The sequence below is a fragment of the Balaenoptera borealis genome (genome assembly GCF_965194805.1).
Source record: "Balaenoptera borealis genome assembly, chromosome: 1".
NCBI lineage: Eukaryota > Metazoa > Chordata > Mammalia > Artiodactyla > Balaenopteridae > Balaenoptera > Balaenoptera borealis.
This window is the reverse complement of record NC_138860.1, coordinates 177401570-177428781: the sequence shown is the minus strand read 5'-3', so window position 1 is coordinate 177428781 and position 27212 is coordinate 177401570. Positions and strand designations below refer to the sequence as shown.

General features: G+C 55.9%; 2 protein-coding genes across 9 annotated transcripts in view; one reads left to right on the top strand and one right to left on the bottom strand.

Annotated features, from left to right (window-relative positions):
• Positions 1-2523: 2523 nt before the first annotated feature.
• LDLRAD2 (low density lipoprotein receptor class A domain containing 2) lies at positions 2524-13006 on the top strand (the record flags this gene model as incomplete). The annotated part of the gene is given in 8 exon segments (XM_082378513.1): positions 2524-2564; positions 2946-3181; positions 5438-5670; positions 5672-5828; positions 5831-5857; positions 8776-8907; positions 12172-12619; positions 12621-13006. Coding segments are annotated over 8 exon segments (1344 nt in total). The 3' UTR covers positions 12691-13006.
• Positions 13007-13053: 47 nt separating this feature from the next.
• The window catches only part of HSPG2 (heparan sulfate proteoglycan 2), a 101694-nt gene continuing 87535 nt past the window's right edge, over positions 13054-27212 (bottom strand). For all 8 annotated transcript variants that reach the window (XM_082372267.1, XM_082372273.1, XM_082372274.1 and 5 more), the window contains 24 exons: positions 26836-27096; positions 25186-25390; positions 24547-24644; positions 23851-24117; positions 23003-23112; positions 22653-22800; positions 22454-22570; positions 21687-21798; positions 20772-20916; positions 20588-20687; positions 20333-20442; positions 20103-20211; positions 19437-19535; positions 18828-19049; positions 18293-18537; positions 17777-17948; positions 17560-17682; positions 17417-17473; positions 15588-15663; positions 15427-15505; positions 15230-15300; positions 14947-15030; positions 14427-14530; positions 13054-14278 (listed from right to left, as the gene is read on the bottom strand). In XM_082372267.1, the coding sequence (XP_082228393.1) occupies positions 14106-14278; positions 14427-14530; positions 14947-15030; positions 15230-15300; positions 15427-15505; positions 15588-15663; positions 17417-17473; positions 17560-17682; positions 17777-17948; positions 18293-18537; positions 18828-19049; positions 19437-19535; positions 20103-20211; positions 20333-20442; positions 20588-20687; positions 20772-20916; positions 21687-21798; positions 22454-22570; positions 22653-22800; positions 23003-23112; positions 23851-24117; positions 24547-24644; positions 25186-25390; positions 26836-27096 (3287 nt within the window). In that variant the 3' untranslated portion in view covers positions 13054-14105. The remainder of the gene's footprint in view (positions 14279-14426; positions 14531-14946; positions 15031-15229; positions 15301-15426; positions 15506-15587; positions 15664-17416; positions 17474-17559; positions 17683-17776; positions 17949-18292; positions 18538-18827; positions 19050-19436; positions 19536-20102; positions 20212-20332; positions 20443-20587; positions 20688-20771; positions 20917-21686; positions 21799-22453; positions 22571-22652; positions 22801-23002; positions 23113-23850; positions 24118-24546; positions 24645-25185; positions 25391-26835; positions 27097-27212) is intronic.

Genomic DNA, 27212 nt, shown 5'->3' with positions numbered 1-27212 from the left:
TAAGTTGCTTCCATGTCCAACAACTTTTAAAGTTTAAAAAACGGACAGGAACTTCCCTGGTGGTGCAGTGGTTAAGAATCCGCCTGCCAATGTAGGGGACACAGTTTCGAGCCCTGGTCCGGGAAGATCCCACATGTCGCGGAGCAACTAAGCCCATGTGCCACAACCACTGCGTCTGTGCTCTAGAGCCCGTGAGCCACAACTACTGAGCCCACGAGCCACAACTACTGAGCCCATGTGCTGCAACTACTGAAGCCTGCGCGCCTAGAGCCCGTGCTCCGCAACAAAGAGAAGCCACTGCAATGAGAGGTCCATTCACCGCAACAAAGAGTAGTGCCCCCTCTCTGCAACTAGAGAAAGCCTGCATGCAGCAGCAAAGACACAACGCAGCCAAAAATAAATAAAAAGAAAAACAAAAAAACTGACAAATACCATGAACAATATAAATTTAAAATAATAGCACGTTTTTATTAAAATACTGCTTAAACCTCTTCTATGATAATTTTTCCTTACTTTTTTTGGCTGCACACCCTTTTATGATTTCTGTGACAACACTATATGATATTTTCTATAAAAGGACTAGAAAGATAAGTCAGTCTTTCCTTTAGCATGATTGACCAAAATTAGTTTTTTATTAGTGATCATTTAGACTTTTTTTCTTGAGCTTTGCAATTCGTTATTAGTAAGATTATTTATTCTCTTAAGGACTGTTAAACTTGGGATAACCTCTATCAAATTTCTTACATATGCGAGCTTTAAGATTTGAAAGGATTTTCCATAGACTGGCTTCTGGCTTCATATGTTTCAAACCTTATTTCTCCTCCAATACCCTCACACCAACGAGGCCAGGCATAATAAATGATCTCTGATTCTGCAGCTTCATATCACAACATATCACAACATAGAGGGCATGAGGAGGATTACTGGGAGGCATTCTGGGGCATTTATTAGAAATAATAGAACTATACCTGGAAGGAGCTAGGACCCCATAATTATATCCCCCCCAAACCCAAACCCAAAGCCACCTCCCCTTAGCCAGATTTCAAAAATGCCCGTGACCATCTGAAGAGAGGTGCAATGGAGGAGATCGGGGTGGAAAGAGACAGTGATCTGAATTGACTGTGGTTGAAATATCTTAATTTTGTAAATTTTATAAAAATATATAATCTCATGCAAATAATATGTCCTGATGTGTAAGCTTCACAAGTTTCTTTCTTTCTTTTTTAAAATGAAATCAAGTTTATTTAGAGAGATACACATTCCATAGGCAGAATGTGGTCCGTCTCAGAAGGGAGAGCGGCCAGCTTCAAGAGTTTCATGATAAATCCACTCCTGCCAAAGGAGTCCCCCAAGGCCTAGCCTTGGACATCACACACAGTGGGGTATCAAGTTTTCATCGAATGTCAGGTCTAGAAAGAAGAGCATTAGACAGCAGCAGGGCCAGTGGTTTTAACCTTCTCATACAGTCTTCAGACTCTGAGGTGGTGTCTCAAAGTCTGAGGTGGGGACTTCTTGAAACATAGATGACCTCTGTTTAAGTAATAATGATGACATTAAGGGTCATCATCCAGCCTGACATGCATTGCGCACTTTACTATGTGACAGACACTGTTCTAAGTAAGTAACTTGATACCCCACTTGTATCAAGTTACTTACCCTTTACAATATACCTACAAAGTTGGAACTATCATTATTCCAATTTACAGATAAGGAAACTGAGACTTGAAAAGTTTCAGCTTTATATATTAAGGTTCCATGTAGAATGCCTTTGTAAAAAAATGGTTCTACTAATTACAGATTTCGAAAAAGGCTGAAATGGCCCAAGCCCTTCCTTTTATACATGGGGAAGTAAAACCCAGAAAAAAGGGAGGTCATTCGCTCAACGTTACACATTCGTTCTTTTTCTTTTTTAAAAAAATTTCTTTATTTAATTTGTTTATTTTTGGCTGTGTTGGGTCTTCGTTGCGGTGCGCCTGCTTCTCACTGCAGTGGCTTCTCTTGCTGCGGAGCACGGGCTCTAGGCGCGTGGGTTTCAGTAGTTGTGGCACATGGGCTCTAGTTGTGGCTCGCGGGCTCTAGAGCGCAGGCTCAGTAGCTGTGGCACACGGGCTTAGTTGCTTGGCAGCATGTGGGATCTTCCCGGACCAGGGCCCGAACCTGTGTCCCCTGCAATGGCAGGTGGATTCTTAACCACTGCACCATCAGGGAAGTCCCCACACATTCGTTCTTACTTCCTGGATGCCTGCTCTGTGCCAGGCACTGTTCTATGACCTAGGGCTTCAGAGAACAACAAGACACTCACAGAACACAATTTTAGTGGGTGGGGGGCAGTCAATGGACAATACCTACAAGATAGATATAAATAAGCAAAGCAATTCCAGTGAGTGCTGAGATAAATTTGCGGACATAGGACTGAGTGACAGGGAGGGAGAACACTAATTCAGACTGAGAAGTGGTCAGGGAAATGTGGTCTGAGCAGGTGACATGTGAGCTCGAAATTTGAATGACCCAGAGAAGCCAGCCATGGACCTCCATGGGAGAGGAGCACCCCAGGTGGAGGAACGGTGAGGGCAAAGGCCCTGAGGCAGGAATACTTTGTCTGTAAAATAGAGCAAACTCCTGGGCCAGTGCTCATTCACCACTTGCTGCCTCTCTAGGCCCTCAGAGAGGCCCTTTGATGTCCTGGGCCTCCCTTAAGCTCAGCCCTAAAATGCCAACTTCTCCAGGAAGGCAGCAGCTCTCTGAGGCTGTGGGTCCCCCTCCCAGAAGCCCTGTGGCTGAACCAGATCTGAGTTTCCTGGTTCCTGTCTGGCAGGGGAAGAGCAGACATCCTCCCCGCCTTCTCTTCCCAGGCTCCAGCCCCAGTCCCAAATCTCCATGGCAACCCTAGACACAATCCTGATCTGAAGAAGGATCTGGAACAGGGAGCACAAACATCACTGAAGAGACCAGAGGAGCTGGCGAACTTGCCTCCCTTGCTCCCTGTGTCCTGCCAATCCCTCCACTGGCCTAACCAGGCCCCTATACCCCAGTCTCCCCAAAGACCCCACACTGAAGATTCTGCAGGTCTTCCCCATCGCTGGGCACAGGAGGGCCTGGACGGAAGCCTGTCCTCTGCAGCTGCCCCAAAGGCTGCTCCTGCTGGGGGCAACCGCCCTGACTGCGTCTGCGCTGCACACAGGTGAGTACGAGGTGGCTTGGCTGGGGCAGGCAGGAGATTCAGGTCCCACCACCCTTTGAGATTGTGTTTCCTCAATCAGCACTCACCCTGATGAGCTGGGATCCCTTGAGTTGGGGGGCACTGGGAAACCCTGTGCCTGGTCTTGGCTGGCACCCTCAAGTCCACCCCCACCCCTCTGGGTGGCTGGAGCTCCAAGTCACCCAGAAGCAGGTGTCTGGGGGTGGGTGGGGCAGTCTGGCACCGGGAAACACTGTGGGCTTCGGAGTCAGATGGCCCTGCGTTCACATACACACCCTCGACATTACTGTTCCCACTGTCTAAGACTTGGTTTCTTCAGCAGTAAAATGGAAAGAATAATAGGCCCTTGCCCCTTAAGGCAGGGGTCCCCGACCCCCAGGGCCAGTCCGCGTCCTGTTAGGAACCGGGCCTCAAAGCAGGAGGTGAGTGGTGGGCAAGCGAGCAAAGCTTCATCTGCCGTTCCCCATCGCTCCCCGTCGCTCTCCATCGCTCCCCATCGTTCCCCGTCACTCCCTGTCACTCCCCGTCACTCCCCGTCACTCCCCGTGGTTCCCGTCGTTCCCCGTCGCTTGCATTACCACCTGAACCATCCCCACCCCGGCGACCCCCGTCTGTGGAAAAATTATTTTCCACAAAACCAGTCCCTGGTGCCAAAAAGGTTGGGGACCGCTGCCTTAAGGGGCTATTATTATTGTGCATATAAGGTGAGATAAACCATGCAAGACACATAGACAGTGCCCAGCTCATAGAAGGTGCTCGTTCACCCACTCTCTAAACCTCCACCTGTCCCGTGTGCCTCCAGGGCAGGTTCTGGCTTTAGTAGGTCTGCACAGATATGAGAAGATGCTCCCACATCCTGAGCCCTAATGGAGAATTTCTCCCCCGAAGACCCACATCCCGGCTTGTCCTCAAGCACCACTGGTGCCCCTACCATGCACCAGAAAAGCCACGTCCTGTTCTCTCTCTATCCTTACAAAAATCAGATGGTTTGAGTACTTACACATTATCTCATTAATCCTCACAACAACTCTGTACCAGTGAGGATGTTTCGGGCTGTAAGTAACGGTTACCAGACTAAACAGAGCTTAAACCACAAGGACATTTATTATTTCACTTAAGAAGAGAGGCCATAGGTGAGTCCAGAAATGGTTAATTCAGCAGCTCAACCATGTCAGGGCTCCTCCATAATTCTCATGACCTCATCCTTGCAAGATGCCTGCTGCAGCTCTGGGCATCGTATCCTCAGTCAATAGCTTTCAAAAGCAGGAAGAAAAAGAGGCTCCTCATCACACAGCTCTCCCTCCTTTTTTTCTCTTTTTTTTTAAAATCAGGGAGGAAAATTTTCCCCAGGAACCCTCAGCAAACCTCTCCTTAAATCTCATTGGCCAGAATCAGTTCACAGGCCAATCCCTAAACCTGGCAAATAGAATTAGGATTACAAGGCTTGGTTTATTAGGCCAAAGACCAGGGGGCCTCTCTGATAATTGAGGGGAATTAAGTTTCTCTTAGCAAGGAGAAACAGGGAATGCCTGTTGGCTGGGCAGGTGCCCAACTGTGTCTCCCCCATCCTTGTATTTTTTGGCTGCACTGCGAGGGTTGTGGGATCTTAGTTTCCCGAACAGGAATCCAACGTGGGCCCTCCACAGTGAGAGTGCGGAGTCCTAACCACTGGAGGGAAGGCCAGGAAATCTCCTCCCCCATCCTTGACTACCACCTCCGTAATGCTCCTTAAATGCCAGGCACTACCCTAAGCACTGAACCCATACATGTCCACAAGCCCTTAGTTTCCACTACAAAATATGAAAAGCTCTGACAACCAAAGTTTGTTCTTAGCTAACTGACTGGCAACACCTGACCTGAACTGACAGGAGGCTGTTTACAGTCTGTATTTGTCCTACTTAGGGTAAATGTTCTGTGCAATTGCTCTAGAAAATGTGTTTGATCGTGGAGGGCTGTGGCAGACTCCATTTGGGGCTGCAACATATTATATATCTTTCTAAAATCTGAAAAATTCTGAAACACATCCTAGGGTTTTTGAATACGAGATTGAGGGCTTGAATTACATTTTTTAACCCTCACAAAAATTCTGACATTGTTCAATCATCCCCATTTTCCCGACAAGAAGACTGAGGCTCAGAGCGGCTGAGTGACTCACTCGGGGGTCACACAGCGGGCAGAGGGCAGGGCCAGGCTTGGAACGGGACCGCGTGGCTCCAGGGTCCGTGCTTTTCGCCGCAGCCGACCTGGTGGACCTGTGCGGCCGGACGTGGCAGGGGGACCGGCTGCTGCTGCGCTCGCACTCCGCGTCGCGCCGCTTCTACTTCGTGGCCCCAGACACCGACTGCAGGCTCTGGATGCTGGCGGCGGCCCCCGGCGACAGGATCCGCTTCCAGTTTCGCTTCTTCCTGGTCTACAGCCTGACCCCGGCGGCGCCCAACGCCTCCTCCCTGGCGCCGGAGGACCCCTGCGCCCCCCGGGTCCTACCTGCAGTTCTACGAGGGCCCGCCGGGGGCGCCACGGCCTCTGGGGGCCCGGCTCTGCGGCCTGACCATCCCTGGGCCGGTGGCGTCATCCGGGGACTTCCTGGGCCTGCGCTTGGTCACCAGAGGCCGCCAGCCCCGCGTGGACTTCGTGGCGATGTCTCCTCTTTCCGGTTGGGTGGGTGCGGGCTGGTCCTGAGAGAGGGCAGGGGCTGGGGCCTGGCGGCAGGGTCAGGGGCTTCAGTAAGGGGCGGTCCAGACCCAAAGAGCCAACCCCATAAACCTGACTTCCATGGATGCACGGACCAGCCCCTCACCTGTTCACACACAGCTCCCACTCCCACACGATTCCCCCACACTTACACACCTCACACTCCAGCACCCACCCCCCTCACACACTACCTGTGCACAACTCACATGTCGTACACACACCTGGCACACCCACCTGCACCACACACACTGAAACACCCAACCCACAGGCCTGGCGTCCTGAACACTCTCTCCCACACACAGTTCACTTCATGCACACCTCGTCGTACACAATACCACTTTGCACACTGCCATGCAACTCACACACTCTCACGTTCACACACTGGCTTCTCTGTCCTCGGTCCACCCGATTGCAGAGGGGCCGAGAGTTGGGACTCTGGTGACTGTAAGTGACAGAAACCCACTTAGGCAAGAAAAGGGAACTGAAATTAATAATAATCCCTCGTTGAGCGTTGCCTTTGGCCCTTCACACGCCAGATCTCATCTGTTCTCACAGCAGCTCTGCTGGGCCAGTGCTCCTACACTCATATTTTTTGATGGGAAACAGGCTTGGAGAGGTTGAGTGAAGTGCCACGCCACAGGACTCCCAGCTCACAGGTGGAGGAGCTGGGCTTTAACTGCTAGAGTTTGTCCTCTGCTCCAATTGAGTTAAGGCTTTGGTCCCAGCAGGTTTCCCCAGGACTGAAGACACTCACTGATGTTTCAGCAGAGGAGCTGCCAAAGCCCAGAAGTTTCCAAAACCTCGGAGAAGCATCATCGCCCTTGCTGGCAAAATATCCAGACTGGAGAATTAAACAAGGAGTTCTGAGCACTTCAAGGCAAGAACAGGGGGGCCTCTGAGAGCCAACACAGGTTCACCAGGAGCTAGACCTCGACATGCCAGGCCCTGGACAGCCCTTCAACCTGAGCTGGTCAGACAGCACCCCCTGCTGTCTCATGTGTGTCTTTGGGGCCGTGACTGATGGTGCCTGGGGTCCTGTGGGCTGTAGCGTGCCAAGGGTCCTATTATATTGTTTTGCAAGCAGATCTCACAGGCTAATTGGAAATCAACCCCTCCCTCCCTCCTTTCCTCCCTCCCTCCCTTTCTCACCTTCCGTGAGGTGCAAGCCAAGCATGTTGCAGCTGCTTTGTGTTTAGCAGGATTGGACTCAAAAGCAGGCGGCAGTGGCGAAGCCCTGTCACAACTCTGGCTTCCTTGGATTACTTTTTACCACTTTTTACTTGGATTACTGTTTGTGTTTTCTCTCTCGTAGATATTCACTCTTACCCTTGCACATCTTTTATAAATTAGAGCATTCACTTTCATTTGCACATGAAAAAACCCCAACTCTAGTTGGCTTAAGCCAAAGGAGAATTTGGGGGGCTCCTATAACTGGGATATTAAGGTGTTCGTTCAGGTATAGCTGAATTCAGGAGATCAAGTAATGCCACCTGGGCTCTATCTCTTTGTTCTCTCCCTTTGCATTGCACTGGGTCTGTTTGGCTTCCATCTCAGGCAGCTCCAGTTCCTCTTTCTACTTGGCAGCAAGGTGACCCTGCAGCTCCAAGCCCACAGTCCCCCTTATAACTCTCACCTCAGTGAAATAAAGAGCGAGGACCTTTTCTCTCTCTCTCACTTTTTTTTTTTTTTTGGCTGCACCGAGCGGCTTGCAGGATCTCAGTTCCCGACCAGGGATTGAACCTGGGCCCCCGGCAGTGAAAGAGCTGAGTCCTAACCAATGGACTGCCAGGGAACCGCGAGGATCTTTTCTTATGGTTCTAGCAAAAGTCCTCGGGGCCAAATTTGATTAGTCACATGGGCCATGTGTCTGTTCCCGGGGCCAGGAATGGAATGCTCTGATTCCCATGTCCACCTCTGAGCCATGGTATTGGTCAGTCCCTCCTGAACCAGCTTTTCTCCACAGAATGGGGTGCTGGGTAAGCCAACCTGTCTGCCACACCCTGTGCACCAAGTCATACCCTTCTGTCACCTGTGTGCCTATTCATTCATTTAACAAAGATTGAGTACCCGCCCTTGTGCCAGGTGCTGTTCTAGGCTCCAGGGATACATGCAGCAGTGAATGAAAGAGAAGTCCTTGCCCCATTTGAGCTGACATTCTAGTGGGGGAGGCAGACCATAAACAAAGAATCAATCAAATCCATAATCTGCAGAGGTGGTAAGTGCTGCAGAGGAACCCAAATCAGGATAAAGTGGTGGTGGGGGAGGGGTGGTATGCCGTTCTCACGTGGAGGTGAGGGCAGGCCTTCCAACACGATGACATTTGAGTGGAGACCTGAGGGGAGCAAGCCATGCAGTTATGGGCAGGGCTGATGGCAGATGCAGTGCCACGAGCCGGGATGAGCTTGGAGTGTTCAGGTCGCTGGGCTACCATAGGCTGCGTGCACGCACGCATGCACACACACTCACACACACTGGGTGCCACAGTGCTCTTGAGCATGGGGCTGAATTCCTATCCTGCTGCTTAGATACAAGCTGTGTGGCCTTGGTCTAGTGACCTAACCTCCCTGTGCCTCAGTCTTCTCATCTCTAAAATGGGATTGATAATAGTATTGAGCCTACAGGGTTAATGTGAGAACTTAATGAGCTGGGATGTGAACCACGCCTGGCTTGGAATAGGAGCTCAATAAATGTTAGCCGCCATCATCATCATCATCATCCCCATCCCCATCATCATCTTTATGATCATACACCTGTCTCATCCATACCCTCATTTGCACGCACATGGAAACAGCCTCTCCTGCTCACACCTCCCACATTCCCTCCCCATAGGGCCAAACATTCTGTGGTGCTCAGGGTCCTCATCGTGCCTCCCCTCTCAACCCCAGGATCCTGTTGTGCCTACTTCCGATGTCAGAACAGCAGGTGCATCCCCCCGAGCCTGGTGTGCGATCCCTGGGGCATGGACAACTGTGGCGATGGCAGTGACCAGGCTTCGTGGCCAGCAGCCAACTGCAGAGGTCAGTGACAGGGGTGGCTTGGGCCCTGCTGAGCATCTGGGTTAGAAGCTGGAGGCCGGAGGCACGGGTGCGGCAGGAGAGGATAAGGTGAAGCACAGTAGTGGGGAATCCATTCAGACCAGACTGCCTGAGGACCAGAAGATGTTAGAGCTCAAATGGTGATCGAATCCAGCTGCTTCCAAATGTCATTTCAGTGGTGGAAGCTTTTCCTAAACGGAGCCTTGCAGAGGCCCCAGACATCACAAGGAGAGGTGCTCTACTTAACTGGATGTGGGAGGCCTGGGCCGTGGCTGACTGATGTCCTACTGAGAGACTTGAGTTTGACCTTCAAGACTTTGAAAACCATTGATCCAACCTGACTCCCACATTTTATAGATGGGGAAACTGAGGCCTAGGGAGGAGAAATGACTTGCCCAAGGTCATAGAGTCACTGAGTGACATAACCAGGAATGACCTCTGTGGATGGACAGAGGGGACCAGACTAGGTCACCCCTGATTATCCTTCTTAGGAATCTGGATATGCCCCACTCCCAGTCAGGGTTGCCATGTCCTGTTGAACAGGTTGTTTGTTGCACAAATGCACCTGGCTGAGGGGTAAAACCCAGCTTCCCGGGAGCCCACACACTTCCCTCCCCAGCCACTCCTCAGGCTCCTCCCTGACACTAGGCTCTGTGCCCAGAGGCCCAGGCCCCATGTCCTCTCCTCCAGCTGCCACACCCATTCCCTCCCCGCTCTCCTTTATACCGTATTGCCAGCTGGACTCGTCTTTGAACACTACTTATATAACCACCTCCCCACCTGACATCTCCACGTGGCTGTGCAGGCGGGTCTCACACTTAACTTGCCCCAAACTGAACTCATGATCCACAACCTGCCCTGCGTCCTGCTCCTCACCCGTGTCCCCTTCTCACTCAGTGGCAGCATTTTTCTTTTTTTAAATTTTATTTTATTTATTTATTTATTTTTGGCTGTGTTGGATCTTTGTTTCTGTGCGAGGGCTTTCTCTAGTTGCGGCAAGCGGGGGCCACTCTTCATCGCGGTGCGCGGGCCTCTCACTGTCGCGGCCTCTCTTGTTGCGGAGCACAAGCTCCAGACGCGCAGGCTCAGTAGTTGTGGCTCATGGGCCTAGTTGCTCTGTGGCATGTGGGATCTTCCCAGACCAGGGCTCGAACCCGTGTCCCCTGCATCAGCAGGCAGATTCTCAACCACTGCGCCACCAGGGAAGCCCTCAGTGGCAGCTTTGAATTCCAGTTGCTCAGCCCCAAACGGTTGAGTGGTCCTTTACTCCCTTTTCCCTCTCAGCCCATAACCAAGCCATCAGTGTTGTCGGAATTAATCTGATGTTTTCCTCATGATAAGACTGCAGTCGTGGGTTATGAGGAGGAAGATCACAGAGGTCAAGTGCACACCAGGCCAAACCAACACGATCACTCCCCAACATGATCCACGGATGTTGATGTTGGCCTTGGTCACCGGGTTGAGGCTGTGTTTGTCAGTTTGTCCGCTGTTACTCTGTCTCCTCTCTCCACACTGTCCTCTTTGGGAGGAAGTCACCACGCGCAGCCCACACACTAGCAGGGAGTTAAGCTCTCCTGCCAGGGGAGCATTTTATTCTTTTTTTTTGGCCGCACCCCTCGGCCTGCAGGATCTTAGTTCCCGGACCAGAGGTTGAACCTGGGCCCCCAGCAGTGGAAGCGTGGAGTCCTAACCACTGGACTGCCAGGGAATTCCCCAGAGGAGCCTTTTAAAACACTAAGTCAGATCGCGTCACTCCTGTGCGCAGGACCCTCCTCACTCCTCACTCAGCCCACACGAGCCTCCCAGGGGCCCCCAGGCCCTGAGTGACCTGGCCCGTCTCCTCCCACCTGCCCGCTTGCTCCATCAGCTCCTCGACTCCGGCCCCTGGCAGCTCCTTCCACGCTCCAGTCTTGTCCTGCCGCTGGTCTCTCACTAGCCCTTTCCTCTACCTGGAAGGCTTTTCCCAGAGGTTTACATGCTCATTCCTTTGCCTTCTGCAGGTCTTGGCTTAACCCTCACCCTCTCCATGAGCTCTTTCCTGACCCCTTTGTTTAAAAATAGCAACCCTGGGATTTCCCTGGGCGGTCTAGTGGTTAGGACTCCGCGCTTCCACTGCAGGGGCCACGGGTTCCCTGGTCGGGGAACTAAGATCCCACAAGCTGTGCAGCCAAAAAAAAAAAAGAAAAGCAACCCTGTGTCCATTGAAAGAAAAACAGGTAAACAAAACGTGGTATGTCCACACAATGGAATATTGTTCAGCCCTGCAAAGGAAGGAAATGCCGACACGTGCTACAACATGGATGAACCTTGAGGGCGTTATGCTGAGTGCAATAAACCAGTCACAGAAGGACGAATACTATGTGATTCTACCTATATGGGACACCTAGAGGACTCAAAATCAAAGAGACGGAAAGTAGAATGATGGTTGCCAGGGGCTGGGGGGAGGGGAAATGGGGAGTTATTAATAATGGGTACAGAGTTTCAGTGTTATGAGATGAAAACAGTTCTGAGAATGGATGGGGTTGATGGTTGCTCAACAATATGAATGCACTTAATACTACAGAACTGTACTTAAAAATGGTTAAAATGGGAAATTTTGTTTTGTATAGTTTACCTCAATTAAAAGAAAAATAGCAACCTTGCCCCTTGCCAACATGCCCTGTCCCTTTCCCTGCTTAATTTTTCCCTGTAGCACCTATCTCCATTGACACACGGTAGAATTTGTGTTTTGTGTCGCCTCACACTAAAATGCCAGCTCCATGGAGACGTTTTTGTCTATTTTGCTCACCGTCATATCCCCCAGTCCCTAGAGCAATGCCTGGGGTATAGTAGCAGGTGACTGAAAAATACTCATCAAATGAGTGGAAGAATGAACCTCCCTATGTCTCTGTTTCCTTATCTGTAAACTGGGGATGATAAACCTAACCTCTCAGATTTGTCATGAACCTTAAGTGAAATCCTGTGGGTGAAGGGTCCAGCGCAGAGCATGGGCTTGGTGCACAGCAAATGCTCAATACAGCATTACTCCTTGAGAAGTAGCTCCATTCATCCACCACAGCCCCTGGAGCTAGACTGTGAGTTCAAGTCCACCCCTGTCACTTCCAGCTGTGTGATCTGGGCAAGTGACTTAACTCTCTGTGCCTCACTTCTCTTATCTGTAAAATAAAAATACTAACACTAAGAGGTTTTGGGAGGATTAAACGAGACATAATCATACCCTGCAAGGGGCAGATCTCCGTGTGTTAGAGCTGTTATTTCCCACTGCCGGTCCCTCTCCGGTGCCCAGCCAGGAAGGGAGTATGGATGATGGTACCTCCCGGCCCCTGACTCTTCCCCCAGCTCGTGGGTCTGTGGGCCCCCTGGGGACTGCAGCTGAGCGGAGTCCCCCAGCACGCCGGGACCCTGCACGACAGGATGCAGCTCCAGAAAGTAGACGGCTCTTGGTTATCACCCGCTGTCACTCCTCCCGCCGAGATCACACTTGTCCCTCTCCAGTGATGGGTGGGGGCAGCTGGCCCAGGCTGAGGCCTGAGTGGACTTTTTCTTCCTACAGGCCCCCGGCTGCGGGGGTGGCGCTGGCCTCCTCGCTGTTCCTAGCCTCTGCTGGCCTCCTCACGGGCCTCCTCTCGTGCTGCTGCTCCTCCAGCCGGCTGGCTTGGTGGGCTGGAGTTGTGCACCATCTGTTACACATGTCCTGGCCAGGTGGCCCCTGGGGGCCTGCGGCTGAGTGAGCCAGGCTTCCAGGGTCGGGGGGGTCATCCTTAGAGAGGCTGTGGGCATCAGAGGAAGGAGAGTGGTCTCTGGGGTCAGACAGTCCCTGGGTTCTGCCCCCGCCCCCCACAGGGCTGTCTAACCTTGGGCAGATCATATAACCCTCCGAGACTCAGTCTGCTCCTCTGGAAAATGGGATGATTCCTGCCTCACAGGGTCATGGTGAAGGCCACAGGAGGCAGCTGACTCTGCAACTTGCATGGTGACTGGCACTCGGCTGGATCAGTGAAGGGCAGGGAGTAGGGGCCTCGCTCACCTGAAGCTGCCTTGCTTCACTCCCGGACCTCACCTGCCCTGCTTTGCCCCACCCTCAGGTACCACGAGTCCAGTCGTAGTCAAAGACACAGGAGACAGCCCTGGCGGGGATAGCACCGTTTATTAAGAAAGATCAAGACAAAGACCACAGGAGGGTCCCTTCTAGGACACAGAGGCCAGGCGCCCCGGACCCACATCTGGGGGCTGCTGGTGGGGAGGGCGCTTGCCCCCAGTTGGGCCCTCGGGCTCCCACAGATGGGGCAGGGCTGTCATGCCCCCTTCCTGTCCCTCCCAGTCATGAGTCCCGGCTCCCCTACCCAAGGCATTAACTCTTTCCGACCACCAATGCTCTCCTCCCCCCATGTGCCCTGGGCCTTCACTTCCAGATCAGTGGGGGGAACGTGGCCTGGCGCAGGCAGGGAGACACTCTCAGTGCTGGGCTCTGCCTGTAGCAGCTCCTGGTAAGAGTTGGGGTGGGCTTTCTCTTGCAGCCCCTCAGGGCAGCGGCCCTGGGCTAGGTGTGGGGTGGGAGGGATGCAGGCCAGGAGGGCTTGGTGGGAGGGGGGAGGCTGCCAGGGGCAGGTGGCCTGGCTGGCTAGGCGGAGGTGGAGGGGGGCTGGGACATGGGCTGGCAGGGCTGGGGGCTGCCTGCCCAGGGGTGAGCTGCCTTTTGCACCACAGTTAGCACTAAAGAGCTTTCCCAACCCGGAGGAGGGTGGCGAAGGCCACTGCGATGCCCTCGGCCCCGGGTAGCTGGTGAGGCTCCAGGCCGGAAGCCGAGGTTGGCTCCTGTAGAAATGAGGGCTGCCCAAGGGCTGACGAAACGGGCAGCCCAGCACTACCCTGGGGGGCTCTGTTGGTGGGGGCAGTTCTGAGCCTGCTCAGCCACCGTGCCCGACCCCAAGTCCTGGTGAGCCTTTGAGGCACCTGCTCCCACGCGACCCGCCCTGCCCAGCAGCCTGTGGCTTTGCCCAGGTGTGTCTGTGTGTGTGGGGTGGCGTGCCCACCCTCCAGTCCAGCCCAGGGCAGTAGCAGCAAAGCGTGGCATCGCCTCCGTTTCTTACAAAATATTCATCATAATAATATTAATAATAATATAGTCGACGCTGTGGGGCTGGGGCACTGCCCGGGAGTCCGTGTGGGGCAGGCAGTGCCTACGAGGGGCAGGGGCGCGTGTTGGCCCCCGCCTGGGCGCGGTGCTGCAGGTCCAGTGGCTGTGGAGGCGGGGTGCCAGGCCGGGCAGAGTGCAGCACCAGGTTCTTGATACAGCCTGTGATGCCCGAGGAGAACCTGCCCCCGGTCAGCGCTGCCACGTTGGGGGCTCCACCTGTGGGGAAGGGAGAGGGCGGGGCCTGTCAGCTCCAGGAGGTGGGGGGGAGGAAGACCCCGTGCTCTAGCTCTGCCGGAGCCCCGGGCCCTCCCCCACCTGGAGGAGCGGCCCCAGGCCTGCACCGAGGCCCGAGCTCAAGACTTACCGACGTAGATGCCGCCTTTGGTGTTGACTGCCACGTTAGGGCCTGGGGACTGGCCGCTGACCAGCTCCTCTCCGTCCACCTGGATGGAGCCTCTCCGGCCCTCTCTGCAGTGGAACGGGGTCAGGCCCCTCACCACCGATCCCCTGTCCTTCTCAACCCAGTGAGAGCCCCCTCCCTTTGCTACAGAGACTTCAGTCAGAGCAGTGTGCCCCCCGCTCCCAGAGTTCTTTCTTGCCCCTCCCTCTGCTGGATGAGAGATCTGGTCTCACAAACACAACTTCCTAGCACCCCACCCAGGCTTCATCCCTCCCCTAGGGTGCTTGTGCGCCCACCCCCCACGGAGTTCTGTCCTGCTCTGGGAGTCTGTGCTCCGGCTGGGCTGGCGGGCTCTCCCCTGACCCTGGCTTCAAGTTCTGTCTCCCCAGAGCTCAAAGCCTGCCTCCCTGCGCATGGTGGGGGCCGTCCTGCCCCAGTCCAGGACTCTGGGCCCTTCGCCCTAGTGCCCGGGGGGCTCCCTTACCGCAGTGCCACCACCCGATGCCACTCGCCATCGTTGATGGGGTCCTCAGAGACAAGGCGGGCCTCCCCGCTGCCCAGCTGGTAGCTGCAGTCACACAGGCCCAAGAGGGTGTGAGCAGGGGTCAGGACTGGAGGGGGTGTGGGACGGTGGTGGTGGCGTGCAGCTGGGGCACTGGGCGCTGCAGCTTCTTGTGGGGGGGGGCATGGGGCTGACCGGAGGGGAAGCCACTGAAGGGTAAGGGGGCTGAGGGAAGGGAGAGGAAGGGTCGGGTGCCAGGACCCACCTGAAGACAAGGTGCCCATCCTGAAGCCCAAGACTGATGAAGTCCTTGCCTCGGCTGGACTCTCCCACCTCCTGCCAGAGAAGCACAGGGTTTCTGGGGGCTGCCGACAGCTGTGGCCTCCTCCTTCCTCTCTCCCACTTCTGTGGCCACCAGGGGGATGGGAACCCTGAGATCCTGGGCGGGACGTCCACACTTACCACGCCCTGCCAGAGCAGGAGGCCGCTGGCCGTGCTGGTCTGAACCTCCAGCTCGATGGTCTCGGGCACCTCAGGGAGACTGTGGTGCGGGGGAAGTGGGTGAGAGGGCAGAAGTCCCAGATTCCCGTTCCCCACCCTGGGCCCACAGACTCTCTTCTCACCTCCTGGAGAGGATGCGGCCAGGGAGGGCGAGGAAGCCGTCATCGTAGAAGTAGGCTCCGTACTGCCCGGGGGCATCTGTCGCGGGAGTGGGGGCGATGCTGGGACACCTGCTCACCCGCATGGAGCTTCCATCCCGCATCGGTGCCCTTGACCCCACCTCCACCCTGACCTGTACTACTGCAGGGCTCTGAACCTGCAGTCCCTGGAGACCCAAGGGGGCTGGGGGCAGAATTCAGAGGCCTGCGAACTTGGCTGCGAAAACATTACAGTTCTAGCCTTGCTCACTTCTCCCTGAAGGTTGGCAGTTCCTTTAGTTATGCAGGTAGGCAACACACTGAAGGAGTAGCAGGGCCTGTGACTCAGTCACCAATAGAAGATTTCCTTATTGCATTACAGTAGCTGCAAATATTTCAAAACATTGTTTATGCTTATTGCAATTGTGGTAGCTGTTGGGACTAACGACCCTAACCCTAACACTAGATCTTGTATTTAATGCGTTAATAAAGACGCAAAAAACTTCAAATATTTTGATAACCTTCTTTCAGAACAATTGATTTCCTTTGAAATCCTATGTATTTCATTCTATGCAGTCAGTAGGGTCCAGGTAGGGTGATCAACCATCCCTATTTGCCGGGTCCTGTCCTGGTTTTAGCTCTTAAAGTCCCATGTCCCCAGAAGCTCCTCAGTCCTGAGCAAATTGGGGCAGCTGGTCATCTAGGTCAGTGGCACATAAACGGTTCTTAACCTTTGTACTCCCTCCATCTTACAGATGGGAAGACAGGTTCAGGGATGAGTGACTTGCCCAGGAAGTGGGAAGCCTGGATGGCAACCTAGACCTTTCGGCTGCATTGTCCACACTGTGTGTGTGGCTATAACATCCCCAGCCCTACCTGCTCAAAGCCATCCCACACCAGTGCTGGCCCCTGGGGCCTGGCAGCTACCAGGGTAGGCGACACTTTGCCACCCTCCACCAGCTGATGAAGTTAGCAGCTAACAGTTACCAAGCACCTACTATCTGCCAGTCACCATGCAGGAAGTTTCACATCCAGCTACAAACATAATTTTTAACTGGATTCTTGTAACAACCCTATGTCTTTGCTATAATATTAACAAAAGCTAACATTCTGTGCCCACTCTGGACCAGACATTGTTCTAAGCATTTAAAATACATTAAAGAATTTTACTCTCACACAAAATTTTATCCGAAGCCTTGTGGAAGGATGTTACTTCTTTCTATTTTATACGTGAGGAAACTGAGGCACAGAGAGGTTAAGTGAGTCACCCAAGTCACACAGCTAGTAAGTGGTAGAGCTAGGATTTGAACCCAGGCTCTTATCCACTATGCCACTACCTCTCCTATTATATTAGTGATAAATAAAATATGTATCTATAACGCAGTTAGCACAGGGCCTGTAAATGTTCAATAAATATTCATTTTTACAAATCATTATCATTGCTTTTAAACAGACTGTGGAATCCTTGAGAATGAGGGTCCTGCCTTACGCATCTTATATTTACTGCTCCCAGGGCAAGGATGGGCACACATACATGTCTGTTGCTGGAATGCACGAATACAGAGGAGGGTACAGAAGTGAAAGTGGCTCAAGGGCCTGCCCAAAGTCACTAGGCAGTGAGCATAGGGCAGGACCCAGCTCGGTGCGGCTGTGCTCTTCTTATTCTGTCTCTCTGTGCCCAGGGAGCCTCTCACCTGGGCTTGTTTTGTTCAGAGGCCAGGATGGAGGGGTGGGGTCATTGGAAGAGGGGCTGAGGGACCCAAAGCCTGGGAGGGACAAGCCTGCTCCTCTGGCTGGTCATGGCAAGTACGTACCGTTGCCCCCACTGCCTTCAAGATGCCAGTCGGACTCCGCTATGCCATATGCAGAGCCTGTGGGGAGAGGCAGGGTCCAGTCGGTGGGCTGTGTCAGGCCCCAGCGCCCCAAGGGGGAGGTGGAGAGAAGCTGGGGCAGTTACCTTGTTGGCAGCGAGGGCCAGAGAAGCCGGGGGGACAGAGGCAGCGGGTGCCCTGGCAGGTACCCCCATGCAGACAGGGCTCACGGAGCTGGCAGGGGTTCTCCTCGTGCTCACAGAGGTCTCCTTTGGGCCAGGGCAGAGGCGAGTGGGCATGGGCTGGAGCGGCCACTGACCACCCCCCACCCCTCCCTCCCAGTGCCTGGCCGGGCTCCCTTGCCTTTGAAGCCGTCTCGACACAGGCACTGGAACTCGTATTCGCCGGCGGGCATGCACGTGGCACCATTGCGGCAAGGCTGGCGCTCACACGGGGAGCTGTCGTAGCACTGCCCGACGCCCCGGCTGCCCAGGAAGCTGTAGGTGAGGTCCAGCCGCTTTCCATTCACTGACACCTGTGGGCATAGGGACACTAAGGGACTCGAAGAAGGCAGGAGGCTGACGCACGGGTGTACCAGCAGAGAGAAGACTGCAGCAGAGGGTAGCTGGGAGCCCAGGCTGGAACTGGAGCAGTAACGTGGGTTTCTAGGGTCTGGGGGGAGGACCAAAGTCGAGGGTCTACTGTGCGCCAGAAGTATCCATCAGTGCAGTCCCTCCTCACTACAACCTTCAAAGCAGGTGTAATTATCCCCATTTTACAGAGGAGGAAACTGAGGCTCTGATCCCAAGCGCCTTGGGCTGGCTGCAGGTGGAGGGAAATCACCCCGCCCTCCCCGCTTGCCGTCTGGAAGTCGCTCACCTCGCCCACGCAGCCGCGGAAGTGAGCGCTCACGTTGGTGGCCAGGGGCAGCTGTATGGACGGCTCCACACCACCCAGGTAGAGCAGGGTGTGCAGGTTGAGGCCCTGGCTCTTGCCGGGTGAGGAGCGCAGCACAGGGCGCCCGCCGTTCACCCGCAGGCTGCCGTCCTTGTTGAGACGCTCTGCGGACATGCGATGCCAGCGGCCCAGGGCCAGGGGCTCGGAGCTCCGCAGAATGGCCAGCCCTGGGGAGGACGCCGGCAGGGTTAGCACACGGATGGCCCTCTGCCCTGTCCCACCCCCTACAGGAACTTGAGCAGACAGGGAACCTCCTTCAGCCCCCCAGTGTCCCAGAGGAACCCGAGAGGTCTAGAGACTCGCTTCAGGTCACACGCAGAGAAGCAACGTGAAGAACACGGGACTCCGGTTGGTCTGACTTCAGAATTTATTCCTCCCGCCTCCCGGGGGTGTGGAGGGCCAGGGGGGCACGGAGCTCGGTGCCTACAGCTCAACTGCATTTGGTGTCGGTGCTCACCTGACCCCAACTCATAGCGGAACTCCAGGTGGCCGCCAACCATCGCCAGGGACACGAAATCCTCCACAGGCCCGCTCTTCCCCCCGCTGAACAGCAGGACTCCGTCAGGTGCCAGCGGCTTAAACTCAACGTCCAGGCGTAGCTCGTGGTGCGTGTTGGTGAGAGCAGGCAGCGCCAGGTAGGAGCCCGCGCCCGACAGGGAAGGGGTGGTCACAGTCACACCTGCAGCAGCCACAGATCAGCCAGGGCAGTGGGGACGCCAGAGTCCTGGGAGGGCTCCAACTATGCAGCCTTCCTCTGGGACCCCTGCCCACCCCACTCTCCAGTCCTAGAGGCTCGGGACCAGCTGGGCAATGGCTGCAACAGCCTAGAAGCACCCTGCCCCCAGCGCTACAGACCAGGCTGGATCTCCAGTTAGATGGGGTTCCCCTTTGGGGCCCTTGTGTACGGGATTCAGGCTGGGCAGAAGCTTGGCCAGGTGACTTTGAGGCCCTCTGGCTCTGGAGTAATTTTATCATCCATAGGGCCCGTCATGGCCCCAGAATGCCCTGCCCAGCTTCTCCCATCCTTACTGGGATCCCTGGGGGTCTCAGGCCCAGCTCCACTTACCTTCCTCACACCTCATCCCTGAGCGGCCCAGGTGGCAGCGGCAGGTGTAGCCTCGGCCGTCGGGCCGGTTCACACAGGTGGCGTCGGGCCCACAGGCCTCTGTGGGACACACAGGCCAATGAGGAGGACATTGAGGTGGCCTGGGAGACGGTGGGGTCCTGATGCCAGGGCTCTACCTATTGCACCTCGGGGGCCTTGGCTACTTAGGGCCAGGCCAGCCTGCAAGTGCTGCATCGGGAGACCGGGGAGGAGGAATGGATTCGGGCAAGGGTGGGGCCAGAAGAGGCTGGGCAGGGAGAGAGCAAGGCGGGGAGTGAACGAGTGACTCTTTTGTTCTTGAAAGACTGTACCTGGGTGGTGGGTAGTGGGGTGAGTGCCTTGGTAACAGATGGGAAGGTGGTAGGTACCAGGGAGCAGTGATTGGGGCTGGGGGGAGTGTCCGGGTACAGTGAGGGGGGACGAGTGCTTGGGTAGCAGAGATGGGAGGCATGGTGGGTATTAGGGTGGCAGTGATGGAAGTCTGAATCCAGGAAGAGTGGTTAAGTACTCGGGAAAGACGGAGAGAGTGTGGTGAGTACAGTTAGCAGTTGGGGTGGATATGACGGGACAGCAACGGGCAGAGGGAAGAGCCCGGAGTGGCAGTGATGGAGAGGGTGGGTTACACACCTGGGTGGCAGTGCAGGGCCTGTGAGTGCTCACAGCGGCTCCCGGTGAAGCCAGCCGGGCACACACACACATAGCTGCTGCTCTCCGAGTCCTGGCACTGGCCCCCGTTCTGCAAAGCAGCCCCCGGAAGTCAGACCGAGAGCACTCTGGCCCTTCCCCACTCCCCACCAGGGCCGGCCATGGCTGAGGACAGCGGCCTGGGCGGCCGGGAGTGTGCGGTGTGGGGTTACCTGGCAGGGCCGGTCCCGACAGGTGGGGCAGTGGGAGATGCCGTGCGCTGTAAGGTTGAGGTCGTGGAAGACGATCTCCTCACCCTGGATGCGCAGCTCCCGGACACAGCCTGGGGGGGGCGGGCAGGCAGGATGAGCCAAGGCAGGGGTGCTGGGAGGCCTGCCCAGCTCCAACCCACGCCCTGCAGTGCCCTCCCAGGTGCTCTGCCAGCCAGGTGAGGTCTGGCCAGGGCTGAAGGTGGGGAGGGGGTTCACCTATGAAGCCGCTGCTCAGCCCTGCCTTGGGGATGGCGCCATAGTCGGGGTAGCCACCCAGGTAGAGCTCCTCATTCAGGTCCAGACCCTGGAACTTGCCCTGGACAGGGGGTAAGTCAGGAATGGCAGAGGCTGAGCGGAGGTGGGGAGGGGCTAGGAATAGAGGAACGGGGCTGGGTCTCACCTGGGAGGTGCCGTTGACCGGGGCCAGGCTGCCCACGACCAGGGAGCCCTGGGTGAGGCTGCGCAGCAGGGTCACGGTGTGGAACTGGCCCAGTGCTAGCGGTGCGGGGTGACGGATGGTGGCCATGCCTGAGCCTGCATCAAACCTGCTCCGCGGGGTGGGAGGGAGGGCCAGAGCGGGAGAGAGCGGATATGGGGTTTGTGGGAAGGGCTGGGCAGGGAGCCCGGGCTGGGCAAAGGTGGCGACGCCATTCCCTGCCATCCTGCTCCAGTTCCTCTCCCTGCCTTGCGCTCTCGCCCCATCACCACCCCCAGCTCACCCTATCCCTGCCCCACCCCAGGGGTTCTTCTTCTCCTACACTCTTTCCCTGGGAGCTTATTCAGAGCAGCCCCCGGGGCTCCAAGTGCCCCTGGCTCTAGGCCCTACAGCCTAGCACCTGGCCTCACTGTTCGTCTGAGCACTCCTCCCTCGGAGATGACCTTGTTTCTTTCCTTCTTTGTTTGTGGCTGGTCTTCCCCAACTAGAATATACATTCCCACAAGGGCCAGAACTTGATTTGTTTTGTTTGTATCAGTGCCTGGCACATAGTAGGTATTCAGCAAAAAACTGTTGAATGAATAACTGAATGAATGAACTCTGGCCTGCAGCAGTCCCGCCCTGGAAGGACACACTCAGCATCGCTGTATTTCTGCCGCAACTGTGTGCAAGTCTGAGGCCGCTTCCTCCGCCACCCGGCTGGCGCACTGTGCTGACCCCGGCAGCATGGGGGTCACCGAGGGTAACGGCCACACCTCCTCCTTCTTTCAGAACCTCCGTCGTACAACTCAGCCCAGGGTGGTGTGTGCCTGACGAAAGTCCCGCAATCTAGTCCCCCAGCCCCCCTTCCCCTGTAAACCGGGAGGGCGAGGGTCTCACCGGAACTCGGGCCTCCCGCCCACAAGGCCGAAGGAGATGAAGTCGGGCTGCCTGTTGGCCAGGTTGGTGGGGCTCCCTGGGATCCGCTTCTGCCCGTTGTACAGCAGCAGCCCTGGGCGGGCACAGCTGTGTTAGGGCCTCCCGTCCAGCTACGGGCTCCCTGTCTGCCCAGCCCCGGAACAAATGGCCCAAACTTGTGAGCCTTTCCCCTCGCTAACTGCTGTCCCTCCCTCCGGCACACCCCACACAGCCAGGGCGTCTCACTCTCAGGATGGCGCCCTAAATAGAATGGCCTTGCTGAAGCCCCTGGAAAGAAGCTGAATTTGCTTCACTTACACTGCAGGGTCTACCTGAAGGAGGAGAGGGAGGCGGAGACTCACCCGAGTAGAGAAGGAGGCCTGGACAGTGAAAGTCAGAGACCCGTAAGAGGTGGGAGGAGACAGATGAGAGAGAGAGAGAGAGGAGGGAAGGGTGAGAGATGGGGAAAAGGACGAAGGAGCAGAGACAGGAGTAGGGAGATGGGGCAGAAGGACTGGGGGTTGCTGCATCAATGGCAGAGGGACCGGGGGAGGTTTGGGTGCAGGTATCACAGAGGAGGGAATGGAGAAGAGGAGGCGTGAGAGAGCCAGAGGGGAGGCCCGGCCGGCCTGGAGCCCCTGGGGCAGGGAAGGCTGAGGACTGGGGGCTGCCAGGGCTCATACCCTGATGGCAGTGACTTCGGAGATCCCCAGCCCCGGGTCTCCTCAATCAGCTCCTCCCCTGCTCACCATCGGCTGAGTCGGGCCGGAAGGTGATCTTGATCTCAAACTTCCTGTAGGCATCCTTGATGGTGGGCAGCGGCAGGAAAGAGTGGGGGGTCTGCGTGAAGTAGGGCACCACCCGCTCTGCAGGCAGAAAGCACAGTTCAAGACGCCACCCACAAGGTGGCGGGCAGGGTGCCACCTATCCCGGGGTGTGTGGTCTCACCTGGCACCTGCAGATGGGCAAAGGCTTTGACCTTGCCCTGGCGGTTGGTGGCGGTGCAGACATAGGTGCCTGCGTCCTGGGGCTGGACCGAGGGCAGCAGCAGCATGTTGTTCTCCAGGCGGCTGTCGGGCGGCAGGTTCCCATCCAGCTGCAAACACACTGGCACTTTGAACCCTGGCCTTGGCCCACACCTCCACGGGGCCTGTCTCCCATCCCTGCCTGGGGCCCACCCTCAGACATGGAGCGCAAACTCTGGGCCAAGCCTGGGCCAGCTCCTGGGTGCACCGAGATGGTGAAGACCTGGTCCCTGCCCCTCAGGCACGCCTGCTGGTTCCCTGCCTAGCATTTACCTTGCTCCAGGTGATGTCAGGAGTGGGGTAGCCAGAGGCCATGCAGGGGAAGACAGCTGCAGAACCAGTGGGCACACGGACCTCTGGGGGCATTGAGATCTGGGGCAGGGCTGAGAGGGGAGGAGGAGACACAGGCCATCAACCTGATGACACCAACCGTTTGTGAGCCCAGCCTGTGTCCTGACTCGTTTAATCCTCATGCCATCCCTGGAAGGGAGGCACTATGTCCCCATTTCACAGCTGAGGAGACTGTGGCCGTTCACTCCTGGTTGCACAGGTGGAACCAGGCAGAGCCAGGGCTCAGGGACAGGTCCAACTGACTCCACAGACCGAGCCTCTTCAACACACCTGGGTGGAAAATTGTGCAGCCCTCTGGGGACCTGAAAAGGGGGTACTAGGGCAGTGTGGGTAAGTGTGGGGCAAGTCATAGGGCTTGGGGTGAAAAAGAACAGCCTTTGAAGAACACACAGACTGTGTCTGCCTGGCATCATCTGTTGTCCATGTTTTCCTGTCTTTTCGTCTGTTCTGTGTCTGTGCTGTCTCTGCCATCAGACTGAGCTGTAGGTCTCCCTCATCAGAGCAGAGCTCCAGCGGGTGAAGACTACTTATCTGATTTCCTCTTGATGCCCCATGGCATAGCTTTTCCCTGCAAGTTCCAGCTGCCCCAGAGGAACACTCACTGCTATCCCCTGCTGCACCTGCTTGTTATGGAACCTGCTCCCTAAATACACCAAGTTGAAAATCCCCAAGGGAGCAGGAAGGAGGAGCAGCGCAGGTAAGGCAGGAGATGGCGTGAGAGCAGCCCCTGCACGCTCCCCGGCCCCGCAGAGGTCCCTGCCAGCCTTCACCTTGCACGAGCAGCAGCACGTGGGACTGGGTGGTGCCTGCGGCGTTGGTGGCAGTGCAGCGGTACTGTCCTGCGTCAGCCAGCTCCACGTGGGCGATCCTGACGATGCCTCCGCTCTGCACGATGCCAGGCCGCAGGCGCCCTCCGACTTTGCTCCACGTCACCTGAGGCTTGGGGTCACCCAGGGCCAGGCACTCGAACTCCACGGCATGGCCGACCACCACGGTCTGCACGGAGGTCCGGATGTTGATGAGCACAGAGGGCAGAGCTGGGGGAGGATGAGGCAGAACCGAGTGAGGCCAGCCTGCTGCAGGCCTGGGCTCAGAGAGGCCGCAGACTGCCCCAGAATAGGTGAGCACTGGAGCCCGAGGCATTCAGCATTTCATTCGCTTTTTCGTGCATCCGCTCATTAGCGCGCTCACTTGTTTGCTCTCTGTTCATTCGTTTTACTCACTTGTGCATCCGCAGTCATTCTCATTGGTTTGTCTGAGCACCCACTCACTCTGCCCATCTCCCTTCTTCCCCCCTCCCTTGCAATATTTGTCAAGCCCCCTCACTCTGTGCTAGACGAAAGCAAGACACAATCGAATAATTCTCTTTATTTGTACACATTTAAGGGGTTTCTTGGGGAATATGGTCCCTGTGCCCTTCATCTCTGTCCCCTGCTCTTAGCAGAAGCCTGAAGCCACCGTCCTACCTTGGACAACAAGCTGGGCACTGGCCTGGGCCTGTCCCCATGGTCCATGGGCCTGGCAAACATACGTCCCTTGGCAGCTCTGGTCCAAGTTCTGGATTCTGTAAAGAAAAAAATAATAAGACATCAGTGAATAAAAACAATTGGTGAGAATACTTTGTAATTGTGTGGGAGTTAAAAGCCGTCAAGTATCAGCACACGATGTAAACTTCTAGTCTCCCCAAAACCATGGGAGGTAGGTAGGAAGTCAGGGTGAGTGTCACCACACCCATTTTAGACCAAGACCTTGTGGTCTAGAGTTCCAGATCACACAGTTATCAAGTAGCAGAGCTGAGATCTGGGTCATATGTATATATCTGGCCTCAGAGCTTGTTCTCTTCCCTTTAACAATAATACGAACATGGGCCACTGATTACTGAAGGCCTTCTACATGCTAAGCACTGTGTTAAGTGCTTTAGGTTATCTCATTCTGGTCTCATATAACCCACTGTACAGCTGAGAACACTGAGGCTCAGGGAGGTGAAGTGACTTGCCCAAGGCCATTGTTTCATGCTAAGCCCAGTAGGACAGGTATTCTAACAGCCCCACTGGGTGCCTTGGGCTGGGATGCCCAAGTTCAGTCCTGCCCCTGCCCCCACTCACCGGAGCACCCCATCGTGCATGCTGTGGCCGGGAGGCAGCTGACCCCCTTCTTTGATCCAGCGGAGCTGAGTGCCCGGGTCACTGGGCACGACACAGTGGAACTCGACATTGGCCCCTATGCTCTTGGTCTCCAGTTGTGGCGTGACCTGAACGGTGGGCGCGGATCCTGCTGGGATGGGGGTGGCGGGGAGAGAGCCGGAGGGGCCTGCGGGGACAGGTAAGAGGTTGTGCGTGTGTGTGTGTGTGTGTGTGTGTATGTGTGTATGTGTGATATCCCCGAAGCCCCTCCAGGACCCAGGAAACCCCCATCCTAACATTCAGGGGACGTTCTCCTGTTTGCCTCTCTGACCAGGGAAAAGAGACCTTTCATTGGCAGATTCATTCATCTGCTCACTCGTGCAGTCATTCAATCAACACAAGTAAGAGCCTGTGGAGTGCTGGGCTGTGCTTCCAGAAGCTCCTGGCCTTCGGGAGGGGAGGGCAGCCCAAGGCGAGAGCGGGAGGGGTCGGCCTTGGAAAGATTCAGACATCTGAAGGAAGGACAGCAAAGACTATTCTGGCTCTAGTCTAAAATAGGAGAGGGACTTCCCTGGTGGCGCAGTGGTTAAGAATCCGCCTGCCAACGCAGGGGACACGGGTTCAGGCCCTGGTCCGGGAAGATCCCACATGCCAAGGAGCAACGAAGCCCGTGTGCCACAACTGCTGAAGCCTGCATGCCTAGAGCCCGTGCTGCACAACAAGAGAGGCCACCGCAATGAGAAGCCCACACACTGTAATGAAGAGTAGCCCCCAATCGCCGCAACTAGAGAAAGCCCGCGCACAGCAACGAAGACCCAACGCAGCCATAAATAAATAAATAAATACATACATACATACATACATACATACATACATACAGGAGGATCCCAGGTGAAGGCACCTAATGTCCAGGGGACATACGGGAGGGTGGGTCAAATGCATACTATCACCATTTACCAAGTGCCTACTAGGTGCCACGGGCTCTACATATGTGTCCCTTTCTAAGTCAGACTATGTGCTGGCATTGTCCTCTCCACTTTACCAGATGAAGACAGTGAGGCTTGAGGTTCACTGACTTGGCCAAGGTCACACAACTATCAAGTGATCGGGCTGTGCACTGAACCCAGGACCTGGGCTCACTTCAGTCCAGGCTCTTGAGGAGACCACGGAGATGTGGGATTCTTTGGAGACCCACTGAAACCCTGGGCATCGGGGGTGGGTGCTGCCCTATCACAGATTCATTGTTGTCACCATCCAGCATTTACACAGCCCGTTCTGGGTGCTGTGGTGGACCAGCCCGGGGCTGCTGAGGTGACTGGGTCCAGGCCCTGCCCTGAGCATCGTCCATCCGGCAGGTGAGGCAGGCTGGGGTACTCATGTAAACATAGCCTCTGGCAGTGTGAGGTCAATGCCAAGGGAGGGATGCAGCAGTGAGAGCTAGAGTTGCTGAGAACACAGTGACTGGGGTCTTCCTGGGGGAAAAGAAGGCATTCCAGCTAGGGTAGTGGAGGGGAGTCTTTGTGCCCCAGGTGGGGGTCCCCCGGCACCAGCTGAGGGGTAAGTGAAAGGCTCGGACAAGCGCCTGGAGGAAAGCTGACCCCCTTCTGCCCAGCCTGAGCTGGGGCTGCTCACCTCGGACCAGCACCTGGGCGAAGGCCTCAGCTGAGCCCACCTTGTTGGTGACCCGGCAGCGGTAGCGGCCTGAGTCCGCAGGGGCCACAGGCTCAAGGAGCAGCATCTCATTCCTGGTGGTCGCCCTCCCAGGGAGGCTGCCGCCCACACGGCTCCACTGGAAGGTGAGTGGGGGCGTCCCATGAGCCAGGCACTGGAGCTGCACCGTCTCCCCTGCCTGCACCGAGGCGTGCTCCGGGACTGTGGTGGCATACGGCGGGCCTGGGGTTGGAGACACAGAGGTCAGGGCGGCGAAGAGCGGAGGTCAGGATGGGAGCAGGTGCTGGGCCCTGGCGACTTGCCAAAGGACCAGGGAAGCTGAACGGGGAGCCCAGAGG